The 18,141-nt window shown below is 38.9% G+C and overlaps 2 protein-coding genes across 5 annotated transcripts in view; one reads left to right on the forward strand and one right to left on the reverse strand.

Annotated features, from left to right (window-relative positions):
- The window catches only part of ttyh1 (tweety family member 1), a 35,936-nt gene extending 28,125 nt beyond the window's left edge, over positions 1 to 7,811 (forward strand). The window contains exons 11-15 of one of the 3 annotated variants that reach the window (XM_036134852.1): positions 5 to 97; positions 184 to 323; positions 1,345 to 1,512; positions 4,256 to 4,334; positions 6,728 to 7,811. In XM_036134852.1, the coding sequence (XP_035990745.1) occupies positions 5 to 97; positions 184 to 323; positions 1,345 to 1,512; positions 4,256 to 4,334; positions 6,728 to 6,811 (564 nt within the window). In that variant the 3' untranslated portion in view covers positions 6,812 to 7,811. The remainder of the gene's footprint in view (positions 1 to 4; positions 98 to 183; positions 324 to 1,344; positions 1,513 to 4,255; positions 4,335 to 6,727) is intronic. The other 2 variants (XM_036134863.1, XM_036134859.1) reach the window with 2 other exon arrangements.
- A 627-nt stretch (positions 7,812 to 8,438) lies between these two features.
- Positions 8,439 to 14,714, reverse strand: josd2 (Josephin domain containing 2). Of its 2 annotated transcripts, none has more exons than XM_012875209.3 (5): positions 14,469 to 14,714; positions 14,110 to 14,238; positions 12,382 to 12,507; positions 10,839 to 11,033; positions 8,439 to 10,658 (listed from the first exon to the last, which is right to left on the reverse strand). In XM_012875209.3, exons 2-5 carry the CDS (start codon positions 14,229 to 14,231, stop codon positions 10,547 to 10,549), a joined length of 555 nt encoding a protein of 184 aa, XP_012730663.1. In that variant the 5' UTR covers positions 14,232 to 14,238; positions 14,469 to 14,714; the 3' UTR covers positions 8,439 to 10,546. The 2 variants fall into 2 exon arrangements, with proteins under 2 accessions (XP_012730663.1, XP_012730661.1); XM_012875207.3 differs by lacking the exon at positions 14,469 to 14,714 and adding an exon at positions 14,333 to 14,462.
- Between the last annotated feature and the right edge of the window lie 3,427 nt (positions 14,715 to 18,141).

The following is an 18,141-nucleotide window of genomic DNA, read 5'->3' on the forward strand; positions in this document are numbered from 1 at the left end:
ACAGAAATCACTCAGGGAGGTTCAACAGATCCTCAACTCCACAGAGGGCAACTTTCATCAGCTGGTGGCCCTGCTGAACTGCCGGGGTCTTAATAAGGTACAGCATCAAAATCAAACACTCGTTCCCAAAGCACTGTCATAAACTCTTCCAGTAATCTATTCTTTTTTTTTTTCTCCTTAAAGGACTACATTGACTCACTGAAAGGCCTGTGTTATGATGGGATGGAGGGCTTGCTCTACCTCTCCCTTTATTCTTTCCTCTCAGGCCTGGCCTTCACTGCCATCCTTTGCTCTCTGCCGGGAGCTTGGAGGAGCTTCCCCAGGTAAAAAAAAAGAAAAAAAAAAAAAAGACAACGTGCACGCAATCAAATGTCTCAGAAATCCGTTATTTCTTCTTTAATGGTTCAATAATGTGAAACGCAATAAAATGCAATCTGTTACTCTTTAACATTTACGACTGTTGACGGTGAGCATTCCTGCTTTAAAAGCACAAAGCCTGGCAGCGTACTTACAGTATATCTCGGGTAGAAATGGAAATTTTACTCCGCTGTTTCACAGTTCATGCCTCCAACAGAAGCTCGCTCTGATTATAAACGGCACAGATTTCTGTATATTATGCAATACTGCTCAACATTTAACGGGCAAAACACTTGAGTGCTCTTTAAAGAGAAGTTAGATTTCCTTTGCTTCAGCCTCCATTTGTGGAGACTTATAGGCTTGGCCGATGTGGCGACACAGTAGCTAAATATTCACCATGATGATAAAGAGGATTATTAAAGTTTCTTTATGAGGATACTGGAGGATTGTGCTGTGATTGTTGCACCACGATTTTTGTGAAATGGATACCTGCAAAAAGATAGTTTTTACCTTTTTTGTATATTGTCCAAAAAATAAGGAATATTTGTTGAACAGTGCCTTCTGCAGTACATATAAAATGTGTTAAAAGCAATAAAAGAAATACATTTTTGTTGTTGTAGTATAAATTCACCAACCTTTTTTCGTTTTTTTTTTTTATCTAACCAGTAATTTAAGAACATTTACTTGAGAAATCCCCCAAAGAATTGAAACCAAATGGGACCAATAACTGGCACTTGTGGGTTTTATAAAAACAATAATTGTTAACATGGTTCTCCCACCTAAACATTAAAGACGGGACTTTTCTGAATTAATTTTTTTTCAGTGTGAGATTATGCTACTTTACCAAACTTCCCAATGAATGCGACTGACACTGTAGTTACATAATCTACCAGCCATAACAACAGAGACAAAGTGGTTTCTGTTTCTTTTCTCTCATGATGCCCCGGTTTTTTTTGTTTTCTCTCCTTCTCTCATGGACGGCGACAGTGAATCAGAGGAGTACGACGACTCGGACAGCGAGAGTGAGGACCCCTTCACCTCCCATCAGGCACGTAGACAGGCATCCTCGGGGTCTCAGCGAGGGGCAATGGCCCCCTTCTATAATTACCCGGGGGCCGGGTGGACACCCCCCTTTTCTAGTGCGCCGCCCCTCCCGTGAGTAACTCAGACACTCAGACACACAGACAGACAGACAGACAGACAGACAGGAAGACAGACAGACAAAACACGCTGCAGGTTTCCAGACACACATCCTCCTTGTGATTCTGTTCCCACATCTGGACCATCAGGCACCTTTTACACCGCCGCCCCAATCTAAGATCAAGGTCCACCAGGAGCACTGCAGAGAAACACAACACAGAGGCCGAATGAGCACTGCTGAGAAGAGACTTTTGAGCTTCAGCAGATCCTAGCCCATCACTTCAGCACACAGTTCTATCATAGTGTTGGTAACCTATACTCATCTTTACTAAAAAAAAAAAGGCAGATTAGATACAAATAAGGCCAATAAAATAGAATTGTATCTAAAAGTTAATCCAGTAAATTAATTTAAAGGTAAAACTCTTCATAAATGTGTTACAACAAGGCTGATATAGTTCAAGCATTTGTTTTGATGATCGTGGCTTACCGCTGATGAAAACCCAATATTATAAAGAGCAAAAAATAAAGGAGCCTAAATACAGAAATGTTTTGTTCAGGCCTACACAGTCCTTGGGAAGACTGCTTTTCACCAGATGGCCAATAACATTCTTCAAAAGGAGGGTAATTCATAAATTGTTATGGCAAAAGATTTGTCAGAGTGCTGTATACAAATATAATAATGGAAAGTTGAGTGGAAGGACAACATTTTGTAGGAAACGGTGCAGCAAGGGGAAGCTGGGGCTTGAAGAGGACTAAAACATGGCTCTTTTTTTGTGTTAAGCCACTCCTGAAGCAGAGATAACGTCAAAACGTGTCTTGCCTGGGAGAAGGAGAAAAAGGACTCTCACCCAGCGTACCAAAGTCCTCTTTTCATATGAAAGTAAAGTTTGCAATTCATAAGGTTATCAAGGTCCCAGAATTTGAAGGAAGAGTGGAGAAGCACAGAATCCACGCTGCCCGTGAACCAGTGGAAAGTCATGTGACCTGCTGGTGTTGGTTCACTGAGTTTAATCAAGTCCTTAGTCAGCACAGCCGTCTACCAGGAAACTTCAGAACATTTCATGCTTTGCTCCTCCAGACGAGATTTACGCCACCCGCCCACACTGTGAACACCTGCTTTGATGACTACGGTGTTACTGTGCTTGACTGGCCGGCAAACTCTCTTTAACCTGAACCTCGCAGAGAATCTCAGAGGAATATTGTCACGAGGTTGATCAGATACCAGACCCAACAATGCTGACGACCTGAAGATTTCTACTAAAAGGAACCTGGGTTTCAATTACACCTGAGCAGAACCACAGGTGGACTGACTCCATGCCACGCCACATTGTTACAGTAATTCATAAAAAAAGGAGGCATTTTTTTTTTACCGTTCATGTATACTTTTCAGTAGGTCAACCTTTCAGCATTAAAATATATTTTAAATTAGCCTTATGTTACATTCTAATGTTTGAGTAGGTTTTTAAGTAGTTCTGGGGTTTTCATTACCCGTAAGCCAATATCTACAAAATAAATGGAAATAAACACCTGAAATACATAACTCTGTGTGGAATAAAGCTAAAAGGGTTTTACTTTATTTATTTATTCCATTACTGAAATAAATAAACTCTTCAATGATCTTGATTTATGGGGCATTGGGTAGTTTGAGTGCAATCTTCACACCCTCCTGTCTACACACATGCACATTCACACACACACACATATTCACAGAGCTGTCAGGCTGAGCACATGAACTGCAGACAGACACACAGACAGGTCAGTGTGAACTAGAGTGTAGGCAGAGAAACAGACACAGCTGCAGAGGTCTGTCTGTCTGTCTGTGTGTCTGTCTATCCGTCTGTCAGGTGTTTTCGGGACAGACGATGTAGTGGCGCTCGGGACATTTCACAGATCCGGTCGCACGCGGCCTCCTGTCTCCTGGACAGCAGTTCAGGTGCACTGCTGTGCCGGAGGGGGAGGGCGTCATTGGCGAGGCTGCGCTCGTAAAAATCTCCGGCGATGTGAGGCTCAGGTTGTCAATAGGTAAACCCCTCGCCCCCTATCCCCCCCCCCATCTTCCTGCATCATCGCTCTCATCTGTCTCCTTACCGTGGTGTCTGGATCTCTCAGGTTATCTCCCTGCGATCTGTCCTGCCTGCTGCTTCTCTCTCTCCAAGATTCCCCTTGCTTTCTGTTTAGTTTCTCTTCTTTTACGCCCCCCCTCCCTCCCCCCAACTTATTTCGTGCTACATTACTGTAGATTACTTTGATTAATCTAATTGATAATATTAGCACACCGATACAAATATACTGACATGGCTCAGGAAGAGAGCAAGCACCAAAACATAGTCCACTCCCCTTAAATTGAACCAGCTCTCTGGGTTTTGTCGTGCAAATAAAAGATTGTTGGAGGAACAGCGTTTCAGCTGGCATATTGATAATGCATTAGTTTTATTGATAATGCATTAGTCTTAAATGCATGCGTAGTGCAGATGTCTGATTGCATCAGTCAGGAGTGGACTGTGTGTCTGCAGCTGGCGCTCAGTGTTTCACATGAGGGCCGGTGGTGCTTCTAGTTAAACTAAGAGCTGTGCTTTTCTGCACTTTATTTTCTAATCTCTCTCTTCTTCTTTCCTTTTACCTGTCTTTGGGTCCCGTCACCCTGCGGCCCCCTCGTCCCCTCTGTCATTCTGATTGTGTCTCACCCTGGCTTCCCCCTCTCTCCCTGCTCCTTCTCTCCCTCCCTATTCTGTCCTTGTCTCTTTCTATCTCCATACAGGACTCCAAACGTTTCCTCCAATGGCAACCCTGGCTATGAGAGCCTACCCCTGACTGACAGGCAGTCCCCACCCCCCTCTGTGAGTTCCTCTGTGCCCATGACACCATCACGATCTGTTTCATTTTGTCATTGTTCGAACTCACGCCAGTGACAAACACACCGATCACACTTTTGCGGCCAGTTTCCGTTGTTTCTTTTTCAAGCTTTGACCATCTGATATTGATTTCCGTTGGTTTTGATTTCTTTTTGAAAAACTATAATATTGTCACCTTTCTGAAATAATGGCCAAAGTAATTTTCTTCGGCCTAAATAATCGTAATAACTCATTGCTGTTTTATCTTGTGTGTTTTCTTCTGAAAAATCTTAAAAAAATGACCTATGCCATTATTTCTAGGAAGGTGACGATATGAGATATTATATTAGATTAAAGCACTACAAATATTTTTCAACCTTTATGATGTGAGCAGTGATCCGTTATTTATATCTGAAGCAGAGACGTTACAATTTGACATTTTAGGATGCCTTTAGCATCTTTTATTAGGGATTAGCTCAATTAGCACTCCTAGCATTGCTTTAATCAATCTCTGCTCAAAATGGTGATCTGCACCGCCTAATCTACTTTCAGCAGTTATCATCAGTTATTGCAACCGTAAACTGCGGAAAATACGGCCAGATCGGCTCTTTCTGCTCCTGTCATGATGAGCTGCAGTGCGTTAAGAGGCAGAGGGATATTTCGGCATCACTTAGTTTAGACCCCAAACAATCAACTTCACTTTCAGGAACAAGCCCAAAAAAAACCTGCAACCCAAAGTCTATTTCTATAGAAAAGGTTGACCTTTAACTACACTATTATTTTCAAAAGGCTGCCAACATTTCCAAACCCAGGATGTTCCATCACTAACAGAGGTTGGAAGCTTAAAATGATTAAATAGACTAACATTGCTGTAATCCATTCAGCCTTCCTGTTATCTGCTCAAAGTCTTGCTCTCACAACCCTTTTTTTGCTCAGTAATCACTGTAAATTGAGTATTGTTGTCAGCATGCTCTGTCAGCGTTTAAAAATAGTGCGTTCAGTGATTAGAAAAGATCAGTTTTTAAGAGCCAGACTTTCTGACAACAGGTCAGGACCAATAATGCTGAAAATCAGACCAATCCTGTCTCCAGATGATTTCTTACTGTTACAATAACACAGTCTAACTTCAAAATACCAGTGGTCTTGGATATTCACAGTGCCTACAATCACAATACACACACAAAAAAAATTCTATTTAAATGTTTTTTTTATCAAGATGGGTTAATTATATTTCAAGATCCTTGCCTGTCCATTTTAGTTAAAACTGTTGTTTCATTATGCCTTTGTGGTCAGAGAATGAAGCTAAATGTCAATGAAATATTGAGCCTTAATTACTTGAACTTTTATTTTTGATGGGGAAATTATACTACAATAAAAACATCAATTCATTGTGAAGAATAATTGGCAGGTCAAGTTTACCTTTATTTTGTACTCTGAAATACAGGTTAAAATATATACGGTTGTATTCAATAAATTAGAATATTATTTTAAAGTTCATTTATTTCAGTTACTCAATTCACTACGGGAAACACACACACATACATACATACATACATACATACATACATACATACATACATACATACATACATACATACACACATACATACATATAAATATGGACTGATGATGTTTTAAAGCCTTTATTTTTGTTAATTATATGTTCTTTCCAAATCCACCTGATGAAAACACACTGTTTAAGATTTGTATTTTGCATCAGACTAATAAAAAAGCTATATTTTTCATTCAGAATTGGGGGCTTAATGAAAAGTTTATTTCATACTGATTTAAAGGTCTTTTTCATAAGGTACTTTTAATCTGACAAACAAGCATCTTACAAATTAATATTCTAATTTATCGAATATGACTGTATACACCCCCACTTATATTTGATCATTAGTCCCTTTGCTAGTTTGACCCTGAGTTTCCAATTTTTATAACTTAACTGTTAAACTGAGGAGGTATTATACTCTACTCCTGTAGAGTATATAATAAATTCAAACTTGGGCAACCAATTTTTGTTTACAGATCTTGGGGATCATAAATGCTAAACCGACAAAGATTATGCTTGCTGGTGCAGCAGTGCAAGTGACATCAGATCCATGTTTCAGAGCAAGATATCTCTTTGAATAGTTTTAATGTTTTGGCATTAAAATCCATTTAACTAGCCATTGTGCTAGTTGTTATATGTAAAACTAGTAAAGTACCTTACTGATCTTTTAAGTTTATTTAAAGATCTTTTTATATGTATTGCCTGTTTTGATGGTTACCAAACTTACCACTGCAACCTTTGTAATGATTATCTTCATATGTCTGAGTAATTAATATTTTCCTTCTTATTTCTTTCATCTCTACGACATCTACGGACCATGTTGACCCCCCCTTTGGTGGAAGTGCAGTACTCTCCGAGCATGCTGACTGGTTACGGGGGAAATCAATCACACCCCAACCCCTCCCATTCGAGGAACTTGTATTCACGTTAATTCTTTTTTTTTTTTTTTTTTTTTTTTTGCTAGAAAATGTATAGAGAAAAAAAATGTTTAGTTTTCATATGAATGGACACTTTAATGAAATGAAAAAGAAACTAATCTAAATAAAGTGAATGCTAGATATGAATCAGTACCACTGAAAAATATTATCAAAAGCACTTAAAAGGAAGGGACCGCGGATGTAACCAGCTGCGACGCTGCTGGCTGTTGGTGTGAAGCTATGAATCGACTTCTTGTGGTCTAACTTCTTTCCCCCCCTTGTTTGTAGAAATCTTGTGTAAACTGTGAACAGTGACGAGGCCAGTCTGAACGGTATTGATGCTACAAGCATTGTAGTTTTATATTCTTACATGTATCTGTACCACCTGTTGAGTTTTATGTTTTTATATGAATATTGTGTAGGAAAAAACAAAAAACAAACAAAACAAAAACAAACCACTGGCTCGTAGCAACTCTTTTTTTTTCTTCTTCTGTGAATGGTTATGCAGTTCCTTCACTTGGTATATTTTTTTTAATTATTACTTTTTATAGGTGGCAATTCTGTATTTTCCTTGTACTACTTAATGACGCTACTCTGTATATTTCACTGTCGACTGTATCTCAGTATTCATGAAAAAAAAAAAAAAAAAAAAAAAAGAGTAAAAACTCTACCTTGTTCGATGGAGAACTACAACTGCCACTCGAGTCCTGGGAGTTGAAGAACTACAAATCCCACACAAATGACAGCAGGTACATAGCAATATGACCTTTGCTACTGGTGCTGCAGTAGCTCTACCGTAACAAGCAATAATAACCATGTATGGCATCGGATTTCTGGGATCCCTCCAAGATGGCTTGTGTATATATGGTGCGCTTTGAGATTTCATTGAGTCCCCCTTACCTGCCAACTGACCCTGTTAATTGAGTTTGTATGGTTATCAATGCTCCTTTTGAATGGCATCCTTTTACACTCGAGAGTCTAATATAAATAAAAATAACTTCGATAACCTGTAAACAGTCTTTGCTTTTGTTTTTTTTTGTGGTAAATGACAAAACAGAGCTTTCTTCACAATAAATTAAAACAAGAGGTCCATGTTTATTATTATTATTATTATTATTATTATTATTATTATTATAAATAAGCATCAACAGGAACACAGAGGTTCAGGATTAGTCACTAGTGTCCATCAGAGACGGCGCTCCTACCTGTTTGGATATGCATAGTTCAAGAGGCAAGACAAAATAATACAAAAATAAATACAGCATACAATCACAGAACACCTTTTTTGTTTTTTTGCATGTGTTAAGGATAGCTGAAAGTGACCTGAATTTATTTGGTAATTTATCAAAATGAACCAAAAAAAAAAAAAAAATAGCCCTCCTTTGTTGCTGTCCGTTTCACTGCAGGTAAGATTTAACTAGATTATAACACTTTAGTAAAAATAAAAAGTAAAATAAAATAAAGAGGTAACATGTTCATTTTGATGAGGACTCACTTGCGAACTGTGAACCAGGCTTAAAACTCCTGAGAGTTTTAATTTGTTCAAGATCGAAGACACCCATCCTGCAAAGGTTTCTTTTGAGGCATTTGGCAACAATGTGAAAGATTTTTAAGAGAAGAAATTGGGAGCACAAAATGTGATTTTTTTTTTTTTTTTTCTGTTGCATTTCTCTAACCTATGAGGGGTCAAAATTATTTCTACCGGCTCAAAATAAACATAAAACTCCACAAACATTTGGATAAATGTCTCCTTGTAATTTGCACGTATAACACAGGTTCCTTTTTTTTTTTTGTTGCCATCAAAAACGTTCTGTCATAGGTTTGCTTGGATATTTGAACAGTTTTTTTGGGGGGGCAGAGTTCATAGCGTAAATTTTGATTTTTTTTTTTTTTTTTTTTGCTGCATTAGATGCAACTTTTAGCTTAAAGTCAGAGCTTTGTGGGAAAGCATTTTGTTAGGCTTAAAAAACTGTTTTGATGCATGTTTTGGATCATTGTACAGGTTTCAACCTTCTGACTCATTTCGATGTAAGGAAATGAGTTCAGATGTCCAGGAATAACCCGGGAACCAGCGAAGCTCAAGGAACCTGTAACCCCAGTGAAGGATGAAGCCCAAGAAAAGAAGGACCTGCTGCAAATTTCACACCTTCAAGCTTCAATCAAATTTGCATCTGCCAACATAGACACACCAAAGGCCTTCTGGAGATAAAAACAACCAATGTTCAGGTAAAATACAACAGGACTACCTCTAAAAGCTTTAGCTGGACGGCAGAAATTTGAGTGTTCTCTAAGGTGACACTAATCGAAACCATATCAAACTAGTTTTTGGAACGTTAAGATTTAGTTCCTGGTTTTAGTCCTATTCAAAATTCATAGTCTGCGTTTAAAAGGCAGGTCTGTGTCAAAAAATTTAGATTTTTTTTCAATGAACTTTATCAATTCTGTCTAAAGCAATGGTCAAATATCGAACCCAAATGGTTCCTAAAATTTCATTGAAGCTACTAAATATGAGGGATTTCTGTGCAACCTGCTAAGGGACATGTATCCTAATAGTGGAGTATAAGTATCTGTTTCAGCATGTAGGTATATTCTTGACCCTTTACGATGATCGAAAATCATCCATTAAAAATTAATGAACAGATTGCTTTTTCTGTCCAAGAGTATAGCAAAGGAGACCTAAAACTACAAAGAAAAACTTCAATAAAAACATTCCAAAATGTAATCATTTCCATAAAAACTGTTTAACTTCCTGATCCCACATCAAACAACATCACCAAGAACTAATTTAATGCTTTAGTCAGCTGTTCTTCCTGATAATAATCTAGATATTTTCGTAAGTATGTTTGTCAGGGAGAGCCGGAGGCAGGAGAAAAAAACAACAACAATCTTTCATTTAGTAGAAAGTGTTGCTTTTTTTCCCCCCTTCGTTTTCCACTGAAATCAATAGGCCATTCCCAATTATCTGTGGTGATTTCATCCAAAATTAACTCACCCCGGGATGCCTGCAGCTTAGGTTAGCAGAGGAGACATGATCCATGACGTTGTGAACTCACAGATTGCAGAGTCATTCACTTTTCTGATTTAAAGCCACAGATCCTGCTTCATAGTTCAGCCATCCTGCTATAAGTGCCTGTATGAGCACAGTCAAACACATTTACACCTCACAAATCTCACTCTGCAGTGCATAGGCGGTTAACGGGAAAGAGGGAAAAAAAAAAAAAAAAAAAAAAAAAAGACAGCTGGTCGAGCCCGACATGGCCAAAAACAACCCGAATCTGAGACGATGTCAGAGAAAACCCCCTCAGCACAGGTTTATCTTCATGTTTCAGTGATTAAGCTACCATTAACACAACTGTTCAATCATTAAACACAACCTGCAAGCAAAACCGCCATCGGTTCAGTCAGTTCTCAGTAAGTGTCATCGAATGTGTTCCCATTTGTCTCAAACTCGCACCACTTCAGCTCCTTCCTTGTTTTCAGGACCAAAGTACCGAGAGAAAAGCCCGGGTCATACCAGAGTGAAAGCTTTAGCAGCTTTTACAATCAGAAACGTCTTCATTTCAGGAGTAAACTTCACCTTCTGCTTCTCTTTGGGTTTTCTTGTATGTGTCCATGTGGCTGTCAAGTGTATTTTACTGCATTCCCTGAAGACATGTTTCTAATGAAGTGTTTGGAGAAAAAAAATAAAATAAAAAAAGACAGTCTGTAATTTTCCCCGAGGAGTTTTGTTTTTTCCAACACGAAGCGGATCACTTGTTCGGGCTGTCGGGGTTTAACCACGAGCCGTCCTCCTCCACCTCCCGTCGCACCACCAGGAGCATCTCTGCCACGTCCTGAGAAAGCTGCTCGCTGAGAAATGTGCTGCGAGAAAGCAAGACAGGAAAATATTACAGGAAGAGCGCAGAGTCCAGGAGCAAAACAAAGGAGTGAAGCAACCCACATGTGACCGCTCGCATGGGAATGACTCAGTCGCTGACACGGCGCTCGAGCCGGGCACAGGAGCCAAGATTTGATCTAATCCAGAGCGGCCTGCGTTCCTACCGTAGCTCTGCTTCTCCCCCGATGCACGAGGGACTCTTCAGTTTGGAGTCCAGGTTGTAGTACTGCCCGTTCACTTGGCGGACCGCAAGCCAGTGCCGCCGCCGGAGCGGGAGGGACACGATGCCCAAAGAGACCCGGGAGGGAACGTTGAGGATAAAACCCTGGACTTTTGGCACGCAGAGACTCTGGACCGTCCTGCAGGTTTAAAGCAGGCAAAAAAGACAGCGATGAATAAAAATATCTAGAAGATTTTCTAATGTTTCATAACCTCAATGCGAGCTTCTATGGCGACACTATAAATCTCTCGGGTTTGAAGTTCACAGTGATCTACGGTGCTTTACCAAGTTTTCATATCTCCTGAACTTTTTCAGATTTTTTTCACATTGCAGCCACAGACTTTTTGTGTTTTATTGGGCTTTTATGTGATGGACCAACATGAAGCAGTGTATAACTGTGTTTCAGAAGAAAACTAATACACGGCTGGTTTTCAACAATGTTTTTTTACAGCTGCAAATCTGAAAAGTGCGGCGTGCATGTGTGTTCAGCCCTGCTTTATTCTGGTGCAGCCATACTACTATAACCAGCTGGCTTCACAAGTCAGGTCAGCTGATTAGCAAATAGCAGGGGTGTAACGGTACACAAAAATCACGGTTCGCAACGATCTTGGTACATTTTAATCAAGAAAAACACATTACATTTGGATTCTTTTTTACTTTGGCCAGCAGTAAAATAATCTGTTACAGTTTCTGAAGTTAATTTGATTTTTATTGAAACCTAATAAAGTGGAAAGTACAGACCTGACTGGAAATTTTCCAACACTGCAAAAAGGGAACTAAAAGTAAATAAATTTTTCTTGAAATTAGTATTTTTATTTTATTTGAGCAGGTAAATAAGAATATTTGCCAATAGAATAGGATTTTCTCACTAAAATAAGAACAGTTCATCTCCATCATCTTATTTCAAGTGCAGTATATATAATCATCTTATGTTAAGGGTCAAGATATTCATTCCATTGGCAGATAATCTTCTCTACCTGCTCAAATCAAGGAAAAATACACTAATTTCAAGAACATTTTATTTACTTTTAGTTTTCTGTTTGCAGTGAATGAATAAAGATTTGTTTGCAGGCAGAGCCAATGCCTGAATAGATAAGATTATGTCATCACTAGAAAATAACCAATATTGACATTTAGAATTTTTTGAAGAAGCCTGTGTATATATTTACTAGTAGTAAAATAATAAAAATGTTTAAATCCCTTTGGAGTTGTCCCATCGAACAGATTAGATCAAAGCATATTCATCTGTTAGAACGGCCCAGTCAAAGTCCAGACCTAAATCTAATTGAGAATATGTGGCAAGTCAGATGTGTAAAGCAGGTAGAAACAAACCCCAAAACTATGCAATGGGTGTTTGTATAACTTGTAGATGTGCAAAACCATGTGTCCGACATAATATGAAAATGTTTAATGGGCCATCAAAACTATTGCAAGACACTAAAATATAGGGATGCAACAAGACATTTTAACACCGCTTTACCACTCACCTGCGTTTGTCCCACCACACTGCAGCCAGGTCTCTGCTCTGTAATGCTGCCATGATCACGTTAACGTCGTAGTTTCCTGTGCCCAATACTGACCGGTGGGGGTTTACCACGCACTGCGGAGCCAACCTGTGAAAGAGGGGAAGTTATACTTAATAAATAATAAACGATTTATTAAACACTGCTTAGTTTTTAATCTTTGAAACGTGTTTTTATTCATCTCTGACTCTTCGGTAAACAAGCACCAGTTCTTTGTCAAAAACCCCAGCGAGACGGTGACTCATTCTGCGTCATGTTGGTTCAGGCTAAAGGTTGACAATGTGAGCAGTGGTCTCTCCAAACACAATGGCTGTATTTGTGCAAAGCAGCATCACTGTTGTTTTCCCTGAAGGTTTCCCCTACATTTCTTAACAGCGACTTTGTCTAAAATGTAGCAAATCCATTTTAGCAAACATCATTGTGTGTCTTGTATATAAAAAGGGCTTTGTCCTCTTTGCAGAGAAGGTGGACTGGTATTTTTTTTTTACTATTCTGAGAGCTGTAAGGGCTGCTGTCCAGGGGTAGAGCCTTTAACATCAAACTGTGGATAAGCAGGGAGACACAATGACCTGGGCCTGTACTAGGGTTACAGTGGGTAAAACGGTTTTAATTGTCTGCCTCTTTAATCATGAAAACCCACCATCATTTTGTATCCACAAATGCAGACTCAAGAATTGAAATCCCAAATCAGAGTGCTGTGAAAAAGTATTTGCCACGGATCAGATTTCTACTATTTTGCTTTTTAACGGCACACTTAAACGTTTTAGATCACCAACCAAGATAACCAGAGTAAATGAGAAACAATCAACCTTATCCAATGCAAAAAGAAATGCCGCACAATATAACCAAATAACCTGTTGTGCCACTCTTGGTGGCAAAAACTGTCATCTAGAGCTTGGGATATCTGGCAACCAGTCTTTTACATTAATGTGGATGCACTGTGGTCCGATCTTCTATACAGAATTGTTTTAAATCAGGCACATTGGAAGGCATTAACGGTCCTAATTTGTGGAATAATTTGACAATCCTTAAGCATTTCAGATTTCTACAACTCGTCCAACTTTGCTATGAAAATAAACTTGAACACATTTCAACTTAATTTGTTATTTTCTAATGTTTTTCTACTCTTTATATCCAGAGGTGGGTAGATTAGCCAAAAACTGTACTCAAGTAAGAGTAACACTACTTAAACATGTTTTTACTCAAGTAAAAGTAAAAAGTAGTCAGCCAAGAAATTACTCAAGTAAGAAAGAAAGTATTCAGTAAGAAGGCCACTGAAGTACCAAGGAGCTAATCATAACAGCTGATGATTTAATTTTTTTTTAAATATGCAATTGGAAAGACAAAAATATAAGGTAATGTGCAAAAATTTAACAATTATACAGAGAATAACATAATTCCAAAATAGTTAGGCAGAAGAAACACTTTTCAAAATGTTTTTTTTCCTCCCAACATTAAAATTGAAAGCATACAACTTGTTAGAACAGTGTAAAATATTTCCATTAAGAATATCTCACTTTTTACTGCATTTATTTGCCATCCCATTGGCTCAGTGAGCTCAGCAGATAGAAAACAACATTAAAGTAAGTCTCACTTCAACATAAACTCTAGGTTTTCTGGTTAAAACACGTTTTGACGTGAACTGTAGGAGTCCGTGTGTCAGTGTGAGGTGGCTGTGTTTGTCCATGTTACCGTTTACAGATGTCGTCGGCTGTCTCCTTGGTGAACACCCGCTCCTGGAGCACGTTGTTGAGCGCATGTATGGCGCACAGCTCCAAGCGCTGCTTCTCGTGAAACACCTCCCCGTCATTCATCCTAAAACTTTAAACACAGACGAGAGGGGAAAAAAAAGGGCAACGTCGTCAAAAAGAGTTGCGCGTTACATCTCCTCTCATGCTAGTTAGCATCTGCTCACCTTTAGGCTAACTGTGACAGCCTGCTGCCGATTCGGCTCTTTTTTTCTTTTTTTTTCTTTGCTGCCCACCGCCAGAAGAAAACAGCAGCGGAGAGAAATGTAATGATCAAACAAAAGCCAAACGAAGCGCACCGACCTGCTGATGAAGCGAATCCCTTAAATGATGCTGGAGTCTGAAACCGGAAGTAGTGTTGTATTTGTTGTTGTTGTTGTTGTGACGGTCCAGCTGTTGTTGAGAAGCTGTCACACCCCCGTACAGAGCGGGGAAATAAACTCCCTCTGTGTCGACTGATCGGTTTAACCCTCTGTTGTAAATAACAAAAAGACAAAACTGAAAACACTCCCAGAAGCCAATTTAGGACCGCATACGTAGAGCTCAAACAGCTTCCAGCGACTCCTAAATCTGGGATACTGTGCTGTAGCGCCCCCTGGTGGTGAGTCTTGTTAATGAAAGGTTGTGACTGGAAAACAACACAGGTTTGAGGAAATGCCACATTTTGTTATCGTTATTAATGTTTTATCTTTGCAGTTGTCTGTAACTTTGCTGTCTGATACACTTAAAATGCTATTCTATTATATACTATGCTATTTTCTTCTTCTTTTGGGGCTAATTATTATATAATTGAATGAATTACAGTAATTATTTTTATTTAGTGTCATGCACACATCTGCCCAATCCACATGGGTTTATAAGACACTGACACAAAAAGGAAGATGACCATATGTTCGACACCATCTCCATTATAACAGTATTTTTTTTTTTTTTTACAATATAATGGCGTACGTAGGTTTCATTCTCATTTTCCATGCTTGCTCCACATAGCATGCCACACAAAATATTTAATTCTCAAATAACCAGCCCAACATTTCACCTTTAGTCAACTACTATTATTAATTATATACATGGTTAGGCACTAGGGCTGGACGACATAGAAGAAAAGCATATAGATAAAATAGAAACCATGTTGATCGATAATTGACAAAAACTTCTAAACATATATTGTAAGTGCAGCGCTGGACATTTTATGCTGTTGCTTAATGACCTGTTTTTAGGTAAAGAACACACAAAGACTGAATTCAAACTCATCCCTTTATTCAACCAACTTTTTACAAAAACTGCAAGTTTAAAAGAAAAAAAAAGAAAGCCTGCTCTCTGAACTCTATAAAGGGGCGGAGCTTAGTAACGGAGCGTTCCTGGGTCTGCGTTTGTGATTGGTTGGGAGGATGTAGTGAGTATTAACCTACATGATAGGCTAGAATGTAAAAGGAAGGGAAACATTTTTTCTATTGAACTTTTTGACCCTTTTTTTCTATCGCACCACACGTCTATCGAGCAATATATATTGCTAATGGATATTTGTCCGGCCCTATGGGGCACTCAACAAAGTATGAGTTTTTGTGAGATTGTGTGAGAGCATAGGCCTACAGACAAGTAGTGTTTTTTTTATCCCATAAATGTTTTTTTTTTTTTAACATGACTGGAATCCAGTCACCTGTGCTATGTTCAACTGTTGGCATAGGATTTGGAATGGAAAACACTTTTTTATATGAATCTCTGACAGTTGACAGTGGAAATTGATACAGAAGCCGAGCAACAAAGTCCCGGGTGTTGTCTGTGGACCTCACAGACCAGATTGTGTGAAAGCACAAATCAGGTGAAAGACACAGACAATTCCTGATGTTGCTGTTTTTTTCACTTTTAGGATTAATTACTAAAAAATATATATATTTTAAAACGTTGTTATTATAAGGTGTTATGTGTAGAATTTTGATGAAAAAAAAATCTAATTTAGAGTAAGAGTGCAACATAAATGTGGGAAAAGTAAAGTATTGTAAATACTTTTCTGATAGAAATACACACCCCAAAAACAAACAAAAGTGGTAAAATAGTAGAATTTAAATGCAATGTACTTTCCTTTTATGATGGCCGTTTGGCGGTGTTTCGCTTTTTCATGGCAGTAAGACTTGCTGCAGAACTGTTGGATACGATTATGAAACACTAGACCCTTTGGTACAGGTGTGGAAATGGACCTCTGCTCCTTTTAATGAGTGCAAAGACACCCAGACTGAGAGGGATGTAAGATTATAAAAACCAACCCAGAGCAATTTCTGCCTCATTTCTATTATTATCTCACTCTTGTGCTCCAAAGTTTTGCACAATTCCTCATTCTGTCATATTGCACTACCAAAAAGTAGTAGTAGTAAATCTATCTATCTATCTATCTATCTATCTATCTATCTATCTATCTATCTATCTATCTATCTATCTATCTATCTATCTATCTATCTATCTATCTATCTATCTATCTATCTATCTATCTATCTATCTATCTATCTATCTATCTATCTATCTATCTATCTAATAAATAGATAACCCAGCATGGGACACTGTTTGTGTCAATCAGCTTGTAAAGTTAAATAGTGAAAAATTCAGTTAAAGCAGTGAAAACCACCCCACATGTTTTACATATGTACATTCAAATAAAGAAAAACAGTCAAACCAATAATCTTTATGAGTCATAGCTCTATTTGCTTCACTTAGTTTAGCGATACCATTTGAACAGCACCATCAGCACTGGTGCTCCCCAGGGGTGTGTTTTCTCCTCACTTCTCTCTGTACACAAATCACTACATCTCAGCGGACCCGTCTTGCAGTTTGCAGATGACACCATCATTGGTCTTATGCAGGATGGTGACGAGTCAGCTTAAAGAAAGGAGGTGGATCAGCTGGTCCACTGGTGCACGAAGAACGACCTGTAGCTCAACACACTCACGACAGTGGGGACTATGGTGGACTTCTGGAGAATATGCCCCATACTGCCTTTCCTCATCTTTCTTAACAACACTGTGTCTGTTGTGGATCACTTCTGGATCTCAAGGACCACATAGTGTCTGCCAGGCCTTTTTCGAAACAGTGTCTATGAGCAAGGCCCAGCTCGGGTCCCAAGACATATGCTTCGTGCTAAAGTTCAAGAAGTACAACCTTCCACAGGAGCAGCTTGTCATTTTCTACGCTGCCATTATTAAGTCTGTCCATCACTGTTTGGTTTGGCTCACCCCAAAATAGTACAGGTCCAAATTCTGCGATCAGCTCTGCAAACCCCGCACACACTCAACACAATTTCCTAGTTTGGAAAAATTGGCTAGGATGAGTTTTTCGAAGATTTTTTCCCCCCCACTATTTTTCCAGATTCCAACATCTGATGCAAATATGACACAGCATTAGAAAGTAAAAACCCTGCCTATAATTTTCCTTCATCCTGTTCAGTCTCTGCTTATGATGTGGAGCTGGAAATGCTGGAACTAATCTCTGTAGAGACTTTTTACTTACTAAACCTGGATTACCCACCTCTGTAAACGGGTCTCAGATTTGTAGGAGCTATTAAGATGTAATGTGCTGCCAACTGATGACAAAATATCTACATGTGAAAGTAACTCGTTTTTAACTATCTTGAAACACCACATATTTAACAGAAACATATTTTTTGCCTGTTTAAGGGCATAATAAAAATACTGATGGTTGGCTTTAAAACCATTGTGCTTGTATAAATGATGTGTGTCTCCTTGGCGTTATTTTAAAAGTGCTGGAGACTCCTTTTAAGATTCGCCGTACGCCGTTAAAATATGCTGGCGTTTAAATGATGCTGACCCAATATTGATCGGGTTTGTAAGTTTTTTCAAAATAACCAATGGCTGGGGAGTATCACTCTTGATTCTAACATCGTGAGGCTGATAGGGCCGTTCGCGATGACGAAACCAAAATATTGCACAATGATTGGCTAAACGTTTTTGACGTACATCTAACCAAG

This window comes from Fundulus heteroclitus, chromosome 3 (assembly GCF_011125445.2).
Source record: "Fundulus heteroclitus isolate FHET01 chromosome 3, MU-UCD_Fhet_4.1, whole genome shotgun sequence".
NCBI classification, from domain to species: Eukaryota; Metazoa; Chordata; class Actinopteri; order Cyprinodontiformes; family Fundulidae; genus Fundulus; species Fundulus heteroclitus.